At 42.4% G+C, this 21,079-nt stretch overlaps 1 protein-coding gene across 3 annotated transcripts in view; it reads right to left on the bottom strand.

Annotated features, from left to right (window-relative positions):
- LOC125402146 (NXPE family member 3-like) overlaps nt 1-19,167 on the bottom strand; it is a 24,136-nt gene extending 4,969 nt beyond the window's left edge. Inside the window, exons 1-5 of one of the 3 annotated variants that reach the window (XM_087903385.1) lie at nt 18,854-19,167; nt 10,994-11,736; nt 10,035-10,117; nt 5,460-5,531; nt 1-44 (exon numbers count right to left, since the gene is read on the bottom strand). The exon at nt 1-44 is cut by the window's left edge and continues 169 nt beyond it. In XM_087903385.1, the coding sequence (XP_087759511.1) occupies nt 1-44; nt 5,460-5,531; nt 10,035-10,117; nt 10,994-11,736; nt 18,854-18,910 (999 nt within the window). In that variant the 5' untranslated portion in view covers nt 18,911-19,167. The remainder of the gene's footprint in view (nt 45-5,459; nt 5,532-10,034; nt 10,118-10,993; nt 11,737-18,853) is intronic. The other 2 variants (XM_087903386.1, XM_087903387.1) reach the window with 2 other exon arrangements.
- Nucleotides 19,168-21,079: the final 1,912 nt, after the last annotated feature.

The following is a 21,079-nucleotide window of genomic DNA, read 5'->3' as shown; positions in this document are numbered from 1 at the left end:
TGGAGACAGGTGGCCAGGGCGGCATGGGGGCCGAGAGGGCAAGGCTATAGGAGAGAGAAAAGCAGATTAAAAAAAAAACAACAAAACATGAACATTTTACAAAATGTCAGGCATTCTTTACAATTTTTTTTGTAAATTAATTTTCATTTACACTTGTTTGTGTGTAGGTATATGCATGCCACAGCACACATGTAGCAGTCAGAGGGCAGCTTTTGGAAATCAGTTCTTTTCTTTCACTGTATATGTCCCAGGGTTTGAACTCAGGTCATCAGCCTTGGCTACAAGACCAGAGAAAGCAAAAATACTTTGCTCATTGAGCCATTTCAATGATCTAGTCAGGCATTCTTCTCCATACTTTATGTGCAGCTTATCAATGCACTCTTACAGAGCCTGTAAAGTACTATTATGGTATGTATGTGTGTGTGTACTCAAGAACACACATGAGTGTTTCAAATGATTGCCTTAAACTTCCTAAGTACCAGAGAACGGCCTTGACCTCCTAAACCTCTTGCCTTGACCTCTAGAGTGCTGGGACGACAGGCGTGTGCCTCCACACTCAGTATGTAGCACTATTTATGTCTTCACTTACAGATGGGGATGCTGAGATCCTAGAATGTTAAGCAATTTGCTGTGATTAAGAACAAGGATGATAGGGGCAGGAACCAGAGTCCTCTGCAGGTCCGGGAATGAGTCTGTGACCTCCAAGGGTGTAGATTAGAGTCAGAGTCCTTTGCAGGCCCAAGCCCAAGTCAGGGACCTCGGCAGGAGCAGACCCAGACCAGGGACATTTAAGGAAACAGGACTGAACCAGAGACCTAGGCTGGCCCAGGCCTCAGATAGCGAACTCTACAGGAGCAGATACAAGGGAGCAACCACTGAGGGAGTAGACCTGAGCCAGGACCTCTGCTGGTCCCTTTGAGAATCCGGAACCATTGAGGAAGGAAGAGGTTCTGAGCCAGGACCTCTTTCAGAGCAGGCCTAAGGCAGCAACCTCAGCAGAAAAAGTCCCAAGCAAGCTATATCTGTGGGAGCATGCCTGGATGACCCCTGCTACTGCAGAACAAACCCAGGGAGTGCCAAGCAAACTCTAGGAACACGGCTTGACTAATGGGTGACTGGAACTGTGGCCCTGACTGTGCTACAAGGAGCAACCATCTGAACCTTAGATCCACTGGCACCTGGAAGATTGATCATCGGAGTCACAAACAGCCTCAACTATACCAATCAGAGGGCAAGATGGGTAGACAAGTTAAGAACACATACAACACCACAAAGAGAAACACTACACCAGTAAAAACTAGTGACCCTACAATAGCAGGACTTGAACAACCAAATATAGATAAAATAGAAGAAAATGAACTAAAAGGTAACTTTAGAAGAATGTTTGAGGCCCTTAAAGAGGAAATGAAATATTTCCTCAAGGAGGGGGAGAGGGAGTGCAGGGAATGAGAGGGTATGGGGAGGAGGGGAGGAAGTGGAAATTTTTATAAACAAATAAATAAATAAATAAAAGAAATGGGAAAAAAGAAATATTTCCTCAAAGAAATGAAGGAAAAGACAAACAAAACATTGGAACACATCAACAAATCCCTTAAAGAAAACCATGAAAAAGAAATCAAGCATATGAAAAAAAAACTATTCAAGACTTGAAAACTGAAAAAGAGACAATAAAGAAAACACAAGCTGAGGGAATTATAGAAACAAATCATTGGAAAACAATCAGGAACCACAAATACAAGCATAAACAGAAAAATAAGAGAACTAACAGATGTTATGACTCAAATGAACTTAACAGATATCTATAGAACATTCCATCTAAACATAAAAGAATATGTCTTCTTCTCAGCACCTCATGGAACATTCTCAAAAATTAACTACATACTAGGTAACAAAACAAACCTCAATAGATGCAAAAAAATTGGAATAACCCCATATATCTTACTAGATCACCATGGCTTAAAATTAGGATTCAACAGCAATACTAATTCCCGAAATCCCACAAACACATGGAAATTAAACAATGCTCACCTGAATCATCAATGGGTCAAGGAAGAAATAAAGGGAGAAATTAAAGACTTCCTAAAATTTAATGAAAATGACCATACAACATATCCAAAATTATGGGAGACAATGAAAGCAGTGTTAAGAGGAAAGTTCATAGCACTAAATGCCTATATAAAGAAACTGAAAAAATCTCACACTAGTGAATTAACAGAACATTTCAAAACTTTAGAACAAAAAGAAGCAAACTCAACCAGGAGAACTAGACAGTAGGAAATAATCAAATTGAGAGCTGAAATAAACAAAATAGAAACAAAGAAAATAATACAAAGACTCAATGAGACAAGGAGTTTGTTCCTTGAGAAAATCAACAAAATAGACAAACGTTTATCCAAACTAAACACAAGACAGAGAGACAATATCCAAATTAACAAAATCAGAAATGAAAAGGGGGACGTAACAACAGACATTGAGGAAATCCAGAGAATCATTAGATCATATTTCAAAAACCTGTACTCCACAAAATTGGAAAACTTAAAGGAAATGGACAACTTTCTGAATAAACATCACTTACTAAAATTAAAAAATTAAATCAAGATCAGATAAATTAAATAGACCTCTAACTGGTAAAGAATAGAAATAGTCTCGCAAAAAAAAGCCCAGAACCAAATGGTTTCCGCACAGAATTCTACAAGATTTTCAAAGTAGAACTAATACCAATACTCCTCAAATTGTTCCACATAATAGAAACAGAAGGAACATTGCCAAATTCTTTTCATGAGGCTACAATTACCCTGATACCCAAACTACATAAAGACATTACTAAGAAAGAGAATTACAGACCAATCTCACTCATGAACGTTGATCCAGAAATATTAAATAAAATACTGGCAAATTGAATCCAAGACACATCATCCACCGTGATCAAGTCAGCTTCATCCCAGAGATGCAGATGAAAATCTGTCAACATAATCTACCATATAACAAACTGAAAAATAAAAACCACATGATCATCTCATTAGATGCTGAAAAGGCTTTTGACAAAATATAATATCCCTTCATGCTAAAGGTCTTGGAGAGAGCAGGGATACAAGGAATACACTCAAATATAATAAAAGCAATATACAGCAAACAAACATGTAACATCAAACTAAATGGAGAGAAACTCACACCAATCCCACTGAAATCAGGAACAAGACAAAGTTGTCCACTCTCTCCTTATCTATTCAATATAGTTCTTGAGGTCCTAGCTAGAGAAACAATATACCAGAAGGAGGTCAAGGGGATACAAATCGGAAGAGAAGAAGTCAAACTCTCACTATTTGCTGGTGATACGATAGTTTACATAAGTAACCCCAAAAATTCTACCAAGGAACTTCTACAACTCATAAACAGTTTCAGTAGTGTAGCAGGTTGCAAGATTAACTCAAAAAAAATCAGTAGCCCTCCTTTATACAGATGATAAATGGATTGAGAAAGAAATCAGAGAAACATCACACTTCACAATAGCCACAAATAGCATAAAATATCTCAGAGTAACTCTAACCAAAGAAGTGGAAGACTTGTATGACAGGAACTTTAAATCTTTGAAGAAAGAAATTGAAGAAGACACCAGAAAATGAAAAGATCTCCCATGTTCTTTGGTAGGTAGAATTAACATAGTAAAAATGGCAATCTTACCAAAAGTAATCTACAGATTCAATGTAATGCCCATCATAATCCCAGCAAAATCCTTAACAGACTTTGGAAGAATGGCACTCAACTTCATATGAAAAAGCAAAAAAACCAGGATAGCCAAAACAAAACTGTACAATAAAGGAACTTCTGGAGGCATCACAATCTCTGACTTCTAACTCTACTACAGAGCTACAGTCCTGAAAACAGCCTGGTATTAGCATAAAAACAGATAGGAGGACCAATGGAACTGAATCGAAGACCCAGATATTAATCCACACATCTACAAATACCTGATTTTTGACAAAGAAGCAAAAAATATCAAAAGGAAAAAAAAGCATATTTAACAAATGGTGCTGGTATAACTGGATATTAACATGCAAAAGAATGAAAATAGATCCATATCTAACACCATGCACAAAACTCAAGTCCAAATGGATCAAAGGCCACAACATAAAGCCAGCCACACTGAACCTCACAGAAGAGAAAGTGGGAAGTACACTTGAATGCATTGGCACAGGAGACCTCTTTCTAAATATAACCTCAGTAGCACAGACACTGAGAAAAACAATTAATAAATGGGCCCTCCTGAAACTGAAAAGCTTCTAAAAAGCAAAGGACCCAGTCAACCAGACAAAATGGGAGCCTACAGAATGGAAAAAGATCTTCACCAACCCTGTATCAGACAGAGGACTGATGTCTAAAATATACAAAGAACTCAAGACATTGGTCATAAAAAGAACAAATAATCCAATAAAAAATGGAGTACAGACCTAAACAGAAAACTCTCAACAGAGAAATCTCAAATTTCTAAAAGACACTTAAGGAAATGTTCAACATCATTAGTCATCAGAGAAATGCAAATCAAAACAACTCTGAGATTCCATCTTATACATGTAAGAATGGCCAAGATCAAAAACACTGAGGACAACTTATGCTGGAGAGGTTGTGGGGAAAAGGGAACACTCCTGCATTGCTGGTGGGAATACAAGCTGATACAACCCCTTTGGATGTCAGTGTGGCGATTTCTCAGAAAATTAGGAAACAACTTTCCTTAAGACCCAGCAATACCACTTTTGGGTATATATCCAAAGGATGCTCAATCGTGTCACAAGGACATGTGCTCAACTATGTTCGTAGCAGCATTGTTTGTTATAGCAAGAACCTGGAAACAACCTAAATGCTGCACGACAGAAGAATGGATAACAAAGATGTGATACATTCACACAAGGGAGTACTACACAGCAGAAAAAATAACAACACCTTGAATTTTGCAGGCAAATGGATGGAGTTAGGAAATATCATTTTGAGTGAGGTAAACCAGACCCAGAAAGACAAATATCATATGTAATCACTCATAAGTGTTTTTTAGACATAAAGCAAAGGAAACCAGCCTACCAATCACAATCCCAGAGAACCTAGACAACAAAGAGGACCCTAAGAGAGACATACACATATCTAATCTACATGGGAAGTAGAAAAAGAGAATATCTCCTGAGTAAATTGGAAGCAGGGGGATCGTGGAAGGGGGTTGAAGAGAAGGGGAGAGGAAGGTGGGGAGCAGAGAAAAATATATAGTTCAATAAAATCAGTTTAAAAAAAAGAACAAGGGTGATGGACCATGCCTTTGGGAAGCAAAGTCAGATGTCTTTGAAGTCAAGGCCAGTCTGGTCTACATAGCAAGTCGCTACAAGCCAAATCTATGTAGTGAGACCCTGTCTCAAAACAAACAAATAAAAGAACACAGATGGCTGGAGATGCATCCAAGTTTGTAGAACGCTTACCTAGTATATTTGATGCTCTTGGTCCAAATCTCATCACTGAATAAACCATTTCTGTCAGCTTCTGGCCTGTAACTCAGGAGGTGGAGGGAAAAGGATCAAAAATTTGAGGTGGTGTCTGCAATATGGCTCAGTGGGTGAAGGCATTTACTGAGCAAGCCTGGCGACTTCAGTTCATTTCCCCAAGGCCCATGCGAATGTGGAAAGTGCGAACTGCCTCCACAGAGCTTTCCTCTGACCTCACACACACTCATTATGACACATATGCACTCATATCCACATCACATATACACACACATAACAATCATAAACAGATAAGTAATTTTTAAAAGCCATCAAGATATCTCCATCTCCAAAGTTGATTGAGTTTGATCCTGGAACTCACATGGTGGAAGGAGAAAATCCAGTTCTACAAGTTGCCCTCTGACCTCCACACCTTTGGTGTGCCATGTATGGCTACACACACACACACACACACACACACACAATGCAACATTTTGTTTTTCAATTAAAAATGTTGTAGTTTCATCCTTGGCTACATAATAGGTTCAAGGCCAACCTGTGTTACTCAAGCCTGTTTCAAAAGAAAACAGCAAGTATGCTGGCATGCGACTTTAATACCAGCACTCAAAAGGTAGAAGAGGGTGGATGCCTGTGAGTTCAAGGCCAGCCTTCTACACACACCACATTCCAGGCCAGCTAGGGCTTCATTGTGAGACCCTATCTAAAATGAAAAAATAACAAAAAGCTCAGTTGAATAATACAAAAACACATTCAAAACTAACAATTGGAAACAGTGTGAAAAAGAGATGATAATGACCCCCATGCAGACCAAGGATGTGTACCAGTTCATGCCTGCATTCAGTGCTTAGCTCCTGCTGTCTTCACTACACACCAAGAAAGGTTGACCGGGAGCCAAAAGTATACAGAATCAAGGCACAGGGTGAACACTGAAAAGATCTACATGACTGTCTGTTCAACCTGCTCTTTCAAAGATAAAACCTGAATCCCAAGAGGTCCCTTCAAAGTAGAGAGAAGGTACCCAAAGAGAGAGGGGAAAAGCTGATGCTGGCAAGGATGAGTAGAACATGGAGGTGCCAGGGCTTGGGAATGCAGCTCAGCTGGTAGGTGCTTGATTGCCTAGTGTTCACAAAGCACTGGGTTTGATTCTAAGTTTAAATTCAACATTAGGTGATGTTCTGGAATAATCCTTCTGCACACTGTGAAGATATGTTGCTCTCATTGTTAATAAAATGTTGATTGGCCTATGGTGAGGCAGAATTTTCAGGGCAGAGAGAATGCTGGGGAGAAGGGCAGGGTCCAAGGAGATGCCATGGGATGCAAGGCGAGCAGGACCGGAAGTATGTACGTGAGGTAAACACATCCTTGGGGCAGCACATATATGAATAGAAATGGGTTAAGCTAGCTAATGACAAACTGAGCTATCGACTGAGAATTTATAATTACTAATAAGTCTCTGCGTGGTTAATTGGGGAGCAGCTGGCAGGACAGAGCTGATCGGTGGTCTAGATGGAAAACTCTGCCTACAAGGTGAGGTCAGACTTGAACTTCTGAACCTGCTTTTTTCCAGAGTGCCAAAATAGCAGGTATGCACCACACTGTCCCATAGAAGCTGGATTTACTGTTAGTGCTTGAAGAGTCCAAGAATAAGAATATAGAAATGTAGATTCCAGAAATAAGAATGTCGAAATAAAGAAATATAAAGTTGCAAGCCTAGGAGAATGAGAGCAGACTGTCAGTTGCTTTCCCAGTAGTTTAAGGATTAACTATTAACCGTGGGTTACTCCGCTTTACAACCCATAGTTCTATTTGCGAGGCTGAAGCGGCCCTCTGCAAACTTACGGTCACTCTGCAAACTGAGAATCAGCTTTTAGATACCCTCCCCCATTACTCATGACCAGAAATTGATGTGAGCTGAGTTAACTTTTAAATGATGGGATGTACGTAACTTTTGACTTCTTGGTTTTATATTGTCTCATACCCTTCCCTGCTATGCGAAACTGGCAGTCAGGGGAGGTCCAGAGCCTGGGTCAACACTATCAAGGAATGACAGGAAAAACGATGGACTAAATACAAGCACTAATTTAAATGAAAAACTCTGTTAATGGAAATTGTAAAGAAGGGAAATTTGTATCCGAGTTTTACCTTGAGATTGTAAAAGTTCTTTTATTATTACCCAAGGCTTGCTATAAAAGGAGGAGTTTAAAAACCGGCCTTTGCCACGGCCTTACAAATCCATCTCTGACTGTGGGTCTCAGCTAGCTGATAAGCTTTATGTGCCTCATGGAGATTTATTTTTAATTTTTTAAATTTTCTTTTCTGGAATAAAGTTTGTTTCTAGTTTATTGGATGCTGGTAGTCTGTCTGTTCTCATCTTTGTGTGACCCCCGTGGACCCAACAGTGTTCTTTTTTTTTTTAATTTATGTGACTGTGTGTATGCCATCTGTGTTACAGTGCCAGCTGGAGCCAGAAAAGGGGATTGAATTTCCGCAGGCTGAAGTCACAGGCAGCCGTGGGTCGCCCAAAATGAAGCCAGGCAAACACTCAGGTCTTTTGGAAGAGTCACAAGAGTTCTTAACCTTGGAGCCCTCTCTTCAGCCTCTTGCTGTCACATTCATCAGTTCTGACATCCTTAAGCTTTAAAGTTTGGCTTCAAGGAGGTGAAGGATATTTTTCTGGCTTCAAGGAGGTGAAGGATAGATATTTTTCTATCGCCAATTGTGGAGATGGCTTCAAGAGTTTGTACTTGTAAATTCGGGACATTGTATATATTATATATGTACAGCCATTTGTATGTCTTTTATAACGTCAATAAAATATTTTTTCTTTATTATCCGTGCTAGGGATAGCATCCTATGCCTTGCCCAAGTTAGGCAAGTACTGCTAGGCTAGAAGTATGCTATTACAGCCATAGTTCTAACCACTGTACTACACTTCCCTGGCAGGAAAAAAATAAAAAGTCCAATAAAACCCATCTAAGGGCTGCAGAGCTGGCTCAGTGGGTGATGTAGAGGCATGCGCATGGGTGAAGGCCGAAGTTTGACTCCTAGAACATGTGTAAACACTGTGTGTGGTGTGCCTGGAACCCAAGCACCTGGGGAGGTGGAGACAGCAGATCCCAGGGGCCTACTGCCCAGCCAGTCTAGCTGAAACAGCAAGCTCAGTGAGATTCTTTATCTCGAAAAATAAAGAGGATCTTTATTTATGTGGCCGTTTGCTTACTTTCCTAGAAGACTGACCTGTTACCTGGGTTCTTCTTTCTACATACACCCGGAACATTTCCTCCAGCCTGGTACTGATGGCTGACAACCAGCACCTTCCCTGGCAGGAGTGGTGGCCCACATCTGGGAACAACTTAAGTATCTCTCTCAGTGACCATCCATTTTGGGCTTAGAGGGTGCTGGGAGCAGGATGGATCTCTGCCTCAGTCCTCCAAGGGACTGAACACAGGCATCCCAAGGCTGCGTAGCTGGTCACTGTGTCTTTGTGCCTGAGGCTCTAGACACACCCCTGCCTCCTCTAGGGACACTGTATCTGGGATACTCCAGCCAAGAGCATAAAGCAACTGTACCCATTGTCCTTTAGTGACTGAGCAGAGTTTCTAGCAAAACTTCATTCAGAGAGAGAGAGTGAGAGAGGGAGAGAGAGAGGGAGAAAGTGCATGTTTTTATGTGGATTCTCAAGTACCACCCCGAACCCAGCTGCTGGGAGGATCCTACAGATCTTCCTTACTTCCCTTTCAGGCTCACCTTTGGGTTGGGCATATGATGAATATAGGAGTCCATTACTTCTTTGAGGGAGGCATCAATGCCTTCAATTTCTTCCTTTCTGAGGAGGTAGCAAGAGAGATGCTGCTCCCTCTGAAGACTGTGAGTGCTTGGTGAGTAAAGGCCACTTGGTTTTTCACTATGAACCATTGTCCTGAGAACCTCTATGGACAATAATATGTGCACTGACCCTCCCTTGCTTGCTGGCTGTGGCCCGAAAAATCAAAACTAGGTCTCTCCTGCATGAGTTCTGTTCAAAACCTACCCAGCCACCCTTGGGCTGGCAGAACCCCAGTTTTTCCTTCTCTAATCATTATCAGTTAACAATTCACTGCCAATTGAAACCACTTTCCCTGCACAAGAACCATAATACAACTTAAAGTAAAATAAAATATGATAGAGAACAATTAGAGAGAACATTCTGACCTCTGCCTGGTCTCATGTACTTCTTCACAGGAGAGTGAACCCACACCCATACTGCACTCTCAGACACACACACACACACACACACACACACACACGTGCACTGCGTGCACGTGTAACACACATGATTTCAGGAATACACACATATACCATACACATACTCACATACTGATATATTTCACACACACCCATATCACACACACACACACACACACAGACACACACAGACACACACACACACTCACACACACAGACACACACATACACCACACACACAGAGACACATATATACCAAATCAAAAAGCCCACAACCCATCTCAGTTGATGACCACCCCCTCCCTACCCCCATATTCCAAAGTCACTCACCCATATTCCTCAGGTTCCCAATGGCTGCTGGTGTCACCAGGATTGGAGATATGCCTGAAGGGAGTGGCTGGTCTGTCACACTCCTGAAGAAACAATGAGTACGAACTTAGATGGAGGTTGGCCAGGTGAAAATTTGATTAGTAAAGAATGTACCATGAATGACTGATTATCTCTCCTCTGCCTAATCCCAGGGCACGACACTAAAGGGAGCACTGATGGGGCGACTGTAATAGGAGGAACACACATGCAAGAGAACAATCTTATCAGTTCACTAACACTCAAGATAAGATAAACAGAATTTCACAGCAAATGAGAAACTACAGTTTCCTTGGGCACTAGACTCTAGGAAGAACAATTCATTTTGTTATTGTCATTACACAAACAGGCAGTAGGGACTATAACAACACCCCTTACCCCAACCCACCCCACTTGCCTTTTTGACACTGGCTGTAATGCCCATGAGTCACAGGCTGGACTTGTTTATATTCACTATGCAGCCAAGGATGGCCTTGAACGTTTTGTTTTGTTTTGTTTGAGTTTTAGTTTTTCAAGACAAGGTTTTTCTGTGTAGCCCTGGCTGTCCTTGAACTCACTCTGTAGACCAGGCTGGCCTCACACTCACAAAAATCTACCTGTCTCTGTCTCCCGAATGCTGGGGTTAAAGGTGTGTGCCACCACTGTCCGGTGTCCTTGAACTTGTCACTTTTCTGCCTCCATTGTAGTGTCACCCTCGACCACACTAAGAATATAAGACCACTCTGAGCTGCAGGAATCTCTAAATAATGACGACAGTGAGATGCCTCCATGAGTAAAGGGGCTTGGCTACCAAACCTGACAAACTGGGTTTGATACCTGGTCCCACGTGATGGAAAAACAGAACTGACTTCCTCAAGTTGTCTTCTGACCTCCACATAACTATAGTTAGAACTGGGACACATTCGATATTCTAGATGTCTTACCCAGCCATCAGTTTCTCATCATGCCGTGTGGTCACCTTCAGGTAACTTCCACTGGAGTGACCGACTAAAGCATCGCAGGGCAGGGTAGATGGTTGAGCACAGAACCAGAGCTCCCCAGAGACCACATCCCTGTACTGGCAGGTAGGCCCTTGGGCTCCAGTCGACTGGGGGTCCACGTTGCAGATCACAGTCTCTTGAGTGCCATTCCTGCCTCGAAAATACCCCCTAAAGTCAACGGTGGCCCGTTTTCCTTTCCAGACCCTCTGTAGGACCCCGACTGCCTCACTGGAGTGGATCAGCCTCACTTGCACCTGGGCCGGTCCAGCCCAGAGCAGGGGGAAGGACAAGAGGTACGTGCCATTCTCCAGATCCTTCACCTCCCCTGGGACTCCTGCTTTCAATTCCTGCCCCAACAGCTTTGCCCGAAACAGATCTCCACCATGAGTCTTGGGCCTACCCTGGTGGTCCCTAGCCACAAGAATGGCCTCTAGGTTACTTCCCAGAGTATAGGTGGTCTGAGCAGGACCCTTCAAGCGGTAGGTGGAGGTTCTGGGGCTGGTAGAAGCCAAAAAGTCATCCTTGTAGCCACCAGTTGGAGGCCAGTACAGAAGGCTGGTCAGGTTGGTGAGTTCTTCAGGGAGAGAGTCCCAGTAGATGGGCTCAGAGGCATGCTTAGAGGCACGATAGGGTGGTGGGATCCAATGGTTCATGGGCTCAGGCCAAGACATCATGAGATAGAACACCTGTGGGAAAAGAAAGAGGGATATGACAGTGTGTTGTGTGTGCCATATTTTCTTCCTGGAAGGAGGTATTACAGTTGGCCAAGTAGCACCCAGCAGTCTTACCTACCTATGCCGTTCTATTTGTCATTCATAAGCCTGGTATTTGAGTCACCATGACCTTTATTTGAAAGAAACAGTTCAGAACTGGGTTGATACTGTTGCTCGAATTTCTGGGGAGTCACACTGGGCTCACCATATGTTACCAGGAAAATTGAAATTGGGCCCTGATGGAATTCTTCTTCTTCTTCTTCTTCTTCTTCTTCTTCTTCTTCTTCTTCTTCTTCTTCTTCTTCTTCTTCTTCTTCTTCTTCTTCTTCTTCTTCTTCTTCTTCTTTCTCTTTCTCCTCCTCTGCCTCTTCTTCCTCCTCCTTCTTCTTCTTTATTTTCTTCTTCCTCCCCCTCCTCTTCTTCTTCCTTCCTTTCCCCCCCCTCTTCCTCTTACTTCTTTAGACTTATATGCATGAGTGTTTTGTTTATATAAATACATGTATACCACATGCATCCTTGGTGCCCAAGAACAAGAAGAGGGCATTGAATCACCTGGAACTAGAGTTACAAAAGGCTGTAAGCTGTCATATGGGTGCTGGGAGTCGAACGCAGATACCCTCTCTATAACAGACAGTGTTCTTAACTTCTGAGCCACCTCTCTAGCTACAAATGCCTCTTAGGTTTTTTCTTTTTAAACAGTGTGTGTGTGTGTGTGTGTGTGTGTGTGTCTATCTGTCTGTTTCTCTCTCTCTCTCTCTCTCTCTCTCTCTCTCTCTCTCTCTCTCTCTGTACAGACAAACCATTGTACTTGCACACTATAGCCTGTATGTGAAGGTCAGAGGGCAATTTATAGGGCCATAGCTCTCCTTCTACCATTTCCAGGATATCAAATTCAGGCCATCAGGTTTGACAATTAGCTTCCTTACCTGCTGAGCCATCTTGCAATTCCCAGTGTTGCCATTATCTGATGTGCTGGAGAACAGTAGCACTGATGCTTACAGATTCTGTAGACCCAAGAACTCAGAATCTCATTGTGTACATTGCACTTGGGAGGCAGAGTTAGGAGGATCTCAGCCTGGTTTGCAAAGCAAGCTCCAGGACAGCTAGAGCTGTTACACAGAGAAACTCTGTCTTGGAAAAAATAGAGAAAGAAACAAGGTTTATCTGTGTTGCTCTGACTGTCCTAAGACTCACTTTGTAGACAAGGTTGACCTCGAACTCAGAGATCAGCCAACTTATATCTCCTTAGTGCTGTAATTAAAAGTGTGTGCCAGCATACACAGTACAGTAATTTTTCAATAAAAGAGAATTTACATAACCAAGAAATCTATGACTAGATCCTCTACTGAATTACTAAGAAAACGAATAAAACCACTTTGGAATTGTTCTATGTATTCATAAAAATGATTTAAGTGACAATTGATAAGTAATCATATTGGTAATAATAGAAAGCAACCGTATCTCTCAAGTTATATTAATGAAAGTTGAGCTGGAGAGATGGCTCAGTGGTTAAGAGCATTCATTGCCTGCTCTTCTAAAGGTCCTGAGATCAATTCCCAGCAACCACATGGTGGCTCACAACCATCTGTTATGAGGTCTGGTGCCCTCTTCTGGCCTCCAGGCATACAAACAGACAGAATGTTGTACTACGTTCATTTTTGGGAGGAAGTGGAAAGAGTGTTTTCGGATACTTGAATAAACAAACAAACAAACAAACAAAGTTGAATAGCTATTATTGTCATCTTTTAATGTATGTGTATGTTAGGACAAAGCAACTCATCTCATAGGTAAATACTCAATGCTAAGGTGTGGTATTCACTAAGATATATGGGATAGAAAGTTTACAGTTCAGTTGGGCAGTGAGAGGCAGAGGCAGGCAGATCTCTATGAATTTGTGGCTAGCCTGATCTATGGAGTGAGTTCCAGCACAGTCAGGGCTATACAGAGAAACCCTGTTTCAATAAAAATGAAAAAAGAAAAGAAAAAAAGTTCACAGTAGCAGCATTGAAGACCCCTCCTGACTGTATCTCAGTTAATAGAGGGACCGTTTAACATGCACAAAGTCCTGAATTCTACTTCCTTCACAAGAGAACCTGGTGTGGTGATGCCCACTGCAATGGCATCCCTAGGGAGAAGAATTCAGAAGGATGAGAAGTTCAAGGTCAGTGTAGAGGTCTAGTATATGTGAGGCTCTGGATTCCAAACTTAATGCTGCCAAATGTTAATGATGTGGGGGGGGCAGTTGTTGAAGTTGTTCTTATATAACTTGCTATATAACAAGTTTGAGACAAGCCTGAGAAACATGAAGCTCTTATCTCAAAAAAGGGGGGAAAATCCCCAAACTGAAAGTAACACATATTTCTTTCATTTAATTTTCCTGCTTTCCTTTTCTAGTTTTCTTTTTTCTTCATTCCTTTCTTTTTTTGAATTTTCTTGGTTTTGCTTTTGTTTTCTTTCTTTGTTTGTCTTGTGAGACAGTCTCTCTGCACAGCCCTGGCTGTCCTGGAACTCACTATGTAGTTCAAGATAACCACAAAAATCAGAGCTCCACCTGCCTCTACCTTCTGAATGCTAGATTAGAGATGTGTTCTTCTATATCAAATTTCTACCAACAACACAGTGGTTAAGTGAATCATGGTATATCCATAAACTGGATTGAGGTCATGAGACAAAATTAACAAATAACAGCTTCATGTAGTAACATAGATGCAAAATGTATGAACCTCATAAAACATGGTGCTCATAAAAACATGGTTTCTTATGACTCTTCAAAATTAATGGTACTATTATAAGTTGCAATGCTGGATACCTTGGTAAAAGAGAGAAATTCAAATCTGTTGATGATAGTAATTTTCTTAATTTTTATTTTTCTTTTCTCTCCCATCTCTCTTTTTTATTAAAAATTTATTTCATCTATTTATTTATGTGTGTGTTGGTGGCGGCACACATTTCATGGCACATATGTGGAGCTCTGAGGACAATGTTAGAGAGCCATTTCCCTCCTTCCACTATGTGGATCTCAAGAGACTGGACTCAGGTCATCAGGCTTGGCAGCAAACACCTTTACCCCTGAACCACCCCACCAGCCCTAAGACTTTTTTTATTTTTTTTATTTTATTTTTAGAAAAGGCTCGCTATGTAGCATTGCCTGACATGGGACTTACTTTCTAGACCAAGCTGGTCTCAAACTCAGAGATTCATTTGCCTCTGTCTCCCAAGTGTTAGGATTAAAGGCGTATGTCGCTATGCCCAATCCTCTAATGTTTTTGTTAAGACTTATTTTTATTATGTGTTCATGTGTGTTCTGACACATGTGTGAAGGTTCCTATGAAGGTCAAAGTTGGGTGTCAGATCCCTTGGAACACAAGGGACTGGAGTTACAGTCATTGTGAGTCAGAAAACATGACTGCTGGTAACAACTCAAGTCCTCTGGAGGAGCAGCAAGTATTTACACCTCTGAGCTCTCTCTAGTCTCCACCTTCCCCCATTACTCTGTTACGTGTCCCCCTTCACTTCCAGTTGATCCTCCTTCTACTTTTCTGTGTGTGCGTGTGTGTGTGCGCGTGTGTGTGCTCACGTGCCTCTGTTTGCCCGAATTAGTTTAATTAAGTTTAATAACAAGTGCATAGGCAAATTTCCCAGAGGCTCCACCACTGAAGGAAATCTCCTCTCCTCACAGCATCCCTTAATAACCTGTAGATTCAGGGAGAGGAGCGCTCTTCTGAGCTGCGCTCCAGTGATTACACTCATGATTGCTTCCCCTCCTACTTTGGGCGTTTTTGATGCAGATCTTAGGAATTGGCCTAGGGCTTTTTCCATAGGTCAACCTGCAACTCATAATTCTCTTTCCCTGCCTCCCAGGTGCTGGGACTCCACGTGGAGGGCCAGCTCTGGCTTGCCTGGGTTATAGTCACGTAGGTGCTTGTCTTTGTTTTCTCTTTGGACACTAGATGTATGTTACAGCTTAACTCCTTTCAGTATGTGTAAAGGTTGAGGGGATGGCAAAGAAGTTGACATAAACCTACAGAATGGAAAAAGATCTTCACTAACCTCACATCAGATAGAGGACTGATCTCCAAAATATATAAAGAACTAAAGAAACGACACATCAAATTACCAAATAATACAATCAAAAAGTGGGGTGTAGATCTAAACAGAAAATACTCAATAGGAATCTCAAATGGCCGAAAGATACTTAAGGAATTGCTCAACATCCTTAGCCATAAGGGAAATGCAAAAAATGACTCTGAGATACCATCTTACACTAGTCAGAATGGCTAAGACCAAAACCACCAACGATAGTTTATGCTGGAGAGGATGCAGAGTTAAGAGGAACACTCCTCCATTGCTGGTGGAAGTGCAAACTTGTACAACCACTCTGGAAGTCAGTATGATGGTTTCTCAGGAAATTGGGAATCAATCTTCCTCAAGACTCAGCAATACCACTCTTGGGCATATACTCAAAAGACGCACACTCATACCACAAGGACATTTTTTCAACTATGTCCATAACAGCATTATTTGTAAAAGTCAGAACATGAAAGCAATCTAGGTGCCCCTCATTTGAAGAATGGATAGAGAAAATGTGGTACATTTACACAATGGAGTACTACTCAGTGGTTAAAAAAAACAATGACATCTTGAAATATATATATGCAAATGAATGGAACTAGAGAAAAACCACCCTGAGTGAGGTAACCCAAACCCAGAAAGACAAACATGGTATGTACTCACTCATGAGTGGATAGTAGATGTAAAACAAAGGATAACCAGCCTATAGTTCATGACCCCAGAGAAGCTAGGTTACAAAGAACTCTATGAGAGACATTCATGGATCCCCCTGGGAATAGGAGTTAAACAAGATCTCCTGAGATAATTGGGAGGGGGGAGGGAGAAGGCAGGACAGAAGAGGAAGGGGAGGAGAGGAGGGGAGAAGTGAAGAGAGGGGAGAACATGAGGGAATGGATGGACAAGAAGGGGGAAGGACAGAAAGGATGAGTAAGGAAAGAGATATCTTGATTGAGGGAGCCATTATGGGGCTAGCGAGACACCTGGCACTAGGAAATTCTCAGGAATCCACAAGAATGACCCCAGCTAAGACCCTAAGCAATAGTGGACAAGGTACCTTAACTGACCTTCCCCAGTAATCAGACTGATGACTACCTTAATTGTTGTCATAGAACTTTCATCCAGCAACTGATGGAAGAGATCCACAGCTAAGCATTGGGTTGATCTTCCAGAGACCAGTCCAAGAGAGGGAGGAGTGATAATATGAGTAAAGGCATCAAGACCATGTTGGGGATACCCACAGAAACTGCTGACCTGAGCTAATGAGAGCTCACTGACTCTGGATTGATAGCGGTAGAACCTGCTGAGTGTGGGGGACAGTTGTGTGTCTTGGGCAGTTTGTGGGGCCACTGGTAGTGGGATCAGGATTTATCCCTAGTGCTTGATCTGGCATCTTGGAGCCCATTCTTTTTGGAGGGAGGCTTTGCTCAGCCTAGATATGGGGGGAGGGTCTCGGTTCTGCCTCAAAGTGACTCCCCTTGGGAAGCCTTATACTCTTTGGGGAGTGGACATGGGGCTGTGTGGTGGGGGGGGGGTGGGGGCGCAGGGGAATAGAAGGAGGGGAGGGAGTGGAAACTGGGATAGGTATGTAAAATGAGACAAGATTCTTTTTTTTTAAAAAAAAATCAGTTTTAAAAAGAGAAAAAGAAAAAAAAAAGCCTGCACTTTCACACAACACAAAGTTGCTATGGAAATGAAACCCGAAATCAACATCTTTTGAAAGAATGAATTCATCTTTTCTTAATCTCGTTCACTCTTTCATTGTTCTCAGAATCATATCTGATTTGTCTTCTTATATTTAAACCATTCATTTTCTAGGAAAGAACAGAAATCTACATTTTCATGCAAAACTGTCTTGCTGTTTCAATACCAACAACACCCCATGAGTTAAAATTTCAGTTTTGACAGACACACAGGAAGAGCCTTCTCGCTGTCTTGACTTTTTCTTGTACACAGCTTCAAAGAGGAAACACTAGGTCACGCTAAACTCTTTTTCTTGCTTTTGCTCCAGGAAGGGTTTAGTTTCTTTCTTATTTGCGGTGTCAGTCATACACATATGCAATGCATACGGATCATATTCACCCCACTGTTGTCTACCATTCTCTCACTCTCACTGCCCCCTTTACCCACCCAGTCCTGCGTGTGTGTGTGTGTGTGTGTGTGTGTGTGTGTGTGTGTGTGCAAGACCTTTTCTGTTCCTTGACTTTATTTCCCTCCAGGCTAAAAGCAGAAGCAGACACCAAGAGACTTTGTTCTCTTAAACTAGGACAGAGAGAACAACATCTTCTAAAGTCAAGAGAACTGAGAACTCAAATTGCTGATGTGGAACAGGGCCATGACCGTCTTTATCAGAGCTGCTGTGATGACAGGCAAGCCAGCCTCAACAAGGGCCAGGCAGTCTCTAGACTTTTGCCTGTGGAAGAATGACTGGGGGAGGGTCATTAGATCCTCTCCTGGAATTCAGCTGCCTCCACCCTGAACCTTTTCCAGTTCTCTGCAGGTCTGCTCCAACTTCTCGCGGTGTCTGAAGGGGCTGGAACATGCAGAAGGTGGCAGCTGGAGCAGGGAGAACTCCATTTATGCAGCTTTAGGGAAGTTGTTTGTGGAGCCCATTTGTTGATGTGTTTGTTCGGAGATTATTTGTGCTCCTTAAGTAAGCCCAATAAACCCCCTTATTAAGCTATCTAGACTTAGGTAGAATTGCTCTTTTGTCTGTTGGCACTGCCCTACCTAGGGAAGCAAACATCTGGTCATTTCTTCCCAACCAAAGTCCATATACTCGCTCCTATTTTTTCTCCTTGGGGACTTCCTAAAAACTTCTGACTTTAGATTCCCTGATGACACAGCTGCTCACACACTTCTTAGATGATGCTCTCCCCTGCAGCTGATGCTCCCAGATGTCTCTCAGGGGTGGGAGGAGGAAGAATGAATGCTTCCCTCAGTCCACTCTCCAATGTTAAAGCATTAACCAATCCAAACACAGAGAAGCAATGATGATATAAGAGGCAAGGAAAGTACTTACCAAAATCAGAACGATTAACCCCACAGTCAGGATCTTGTAGTCCTTCAATTGCCCCATGAATAGATCCACACAGCCTAGACTCTTGTTGCATTATAAGTACGAATCCAGGTATCTCACACAGCATCAGAAGTTTAAGAGGCCCTCCCATCGCAAAGGAGATGATTCACTGCATGGACTTCTAATATCCTTGAAAACTGTCACCTGACATATGTACTCACTGTCAGGTTTAGAGGGAAAAGGCTACAGCAGGAGCTTCGGCAATAGTTGCAGAGAGACTGAGGCAAAATTCAGGTGGAAAAACAGGAACTTAATTCACATACGTGATTTTGTGTGGGCAGACTGCAGGCTCACAGTGAGCCACCAGGAAGGTGTGCCCAAGAGAGTGTCCTCTCCCCATAGACACCCACGGGGAGCAAAGGGAAGACCTAATTTTTACCTTTCTCCCTGGGGGCTCTAGTAGAATACCTGGTTTAGCCATAAGAAGCAGGGAAGGAACGGGAAGTCTGTTTCCATGTGCACATCCAGTCAATAGGCTAGGAAGGGGCTAGTTGTTGGGAGCAGCACCCACGTTTGGAGCTTCTTATACCAGCATGCACGCTGCAGAGCAGTTAGTGGGGAGGCCGGGGAGGCTGAAGAAGCACAGAGCAAGAGACATTCTTTCTACTTGAACAAACAGTGCTGAGGTGGAGGGAGAAAAGGTGATGGGGGAAGGGAAACCATGTCAGAGAGAGAGAGAGAGAGAGAGAGAGAGAGAGAGAGAGAGAGAGAGAGAGAGAGAGAGAGCTGTTCTGGTTAGGGCTTAGAATGCCACATTTGGATAGGGATTTGATGTGTTTTGAAAGAATAGGAAATTTCTGTATGGGTCCAGATAATAGGATGAGGCGGTATTGAAAAGAGCAGATAACCTTTACAGGTTTCCTTTGTTTGTTTGTGTGCATGAAAGTCTCTGTGTAACTGTATGACACATGTGTGAAGGTGCCTGTAAAAGGCCGTTGTGAGCCCTCTGACAGGGGTCCTGGGCACTGAACTCAGTCCCTCGACCACAGCAAAGCTACTCTTCTTCTTGTTGTTGTTCTTTTCGAGACAGGATTTCTCTGTGTAACAGTCCTGGCTGTCCTGGAACTCGCTTTGTAGATCAGGCTGGCCTCAAATTCACGCTTGCATCTGCCTCCTGAGTGCTGGGATTTAAGGCATGCCCCGCCACTCCCTGGCCAGCAGAGTCATTCTTAACTGCTGAGCTGTCTCTCCAGTCTCAAAGGCCTTTTTAATGAGGTCTTTTTGAAGGATTTGTTGCCAATTTGGGGAACGTCCTCTTAATGTCTGAGGAAGATCAGGGTATAATCATTATCACCTGCCAGAGTAGAACTCAGCTATCGATAAGTTTAATGGAGGCCTGAGTGTCAGTAGTTTACCCTGAAGCAAAACCTGGTTACAGGAAAGACCATAACCTAAGATTACCTGAGCACCACCCAAGACCAGACCATCCAAAGGAAATGCCAAACGTTCCAACCACTGTCGATAGGATCATCTGCTAGCACACTCACTAGAACACCCCCAGACAAATGTCAGCCAACCAGGAGTTCTGAACCTCAGAAACCCCTCACCCCCACCTACTATTAAAACCCAACTCTAACTGAGCCTGGGGCTCTTAGCTTATTTCAATATGTTGGACATGTGGAGGGACTGAGTTTGCAAACTTGCATAAAATAAAGGCTCTTTGCTTTTACATACAGGACTCAGTCTCCTTGTTGGCTTTTGGGGGACTTTGTGGATTTGGGCATAACATTGGCCAAGACACATGTTAAAGCTAATAAAGCTGCTATTGCTAGGACAAGAGCAACGCCTGCTAGGATAAGAAATCTATTACAGTGATTTATAGGGTTGAATGATGCTATTGTGTTTGCAAGGCCTTCTGTAATATCCGTTCCTGTCGTATCAGGTAACTTTTTGCAAAAGTTTCTTTAATTTCTTTCTGTAAAGCATAAACCATTTGAGAAGAATTAGGGAGACCCATCAAATGCATCTTTTTAAAAAATATTTTTTATTGATATTTATTGAGCTCTACATTTTTCTCTGCTCCCCTCCCTGCTTCTCTCCTCCCCCCTCAATTCTCCCTCAACGTCCCCATGCTCCCAATTTACTCAGGAGATGTTGTCTTTTTATACTTTCTACTTCCCATGTAGATTAGATCTATGTAAGTCTCTCTTAGTGTCTGCACTGTTGTCT

The sequence above is a fragment of the Myodes glareolus genome, chromosome 2 (genome assembly GCF_982192425.1).
Source record: "Myodes glareolus chromosome 2, mMyoGla1.1, whole genome shotgun sequence".
In the NCBI taxonomy this organism is placed as follows: Eukaryota; Metazoa; Chordata; class Mammalia; order Rodentia; family Cricetidae; genus Myodes; species Myodes glareolus.
Note: the sequence above shows the minus strand (reverse complement) of the source record. Positions and strands in the feature narration are given on the sequence as shown.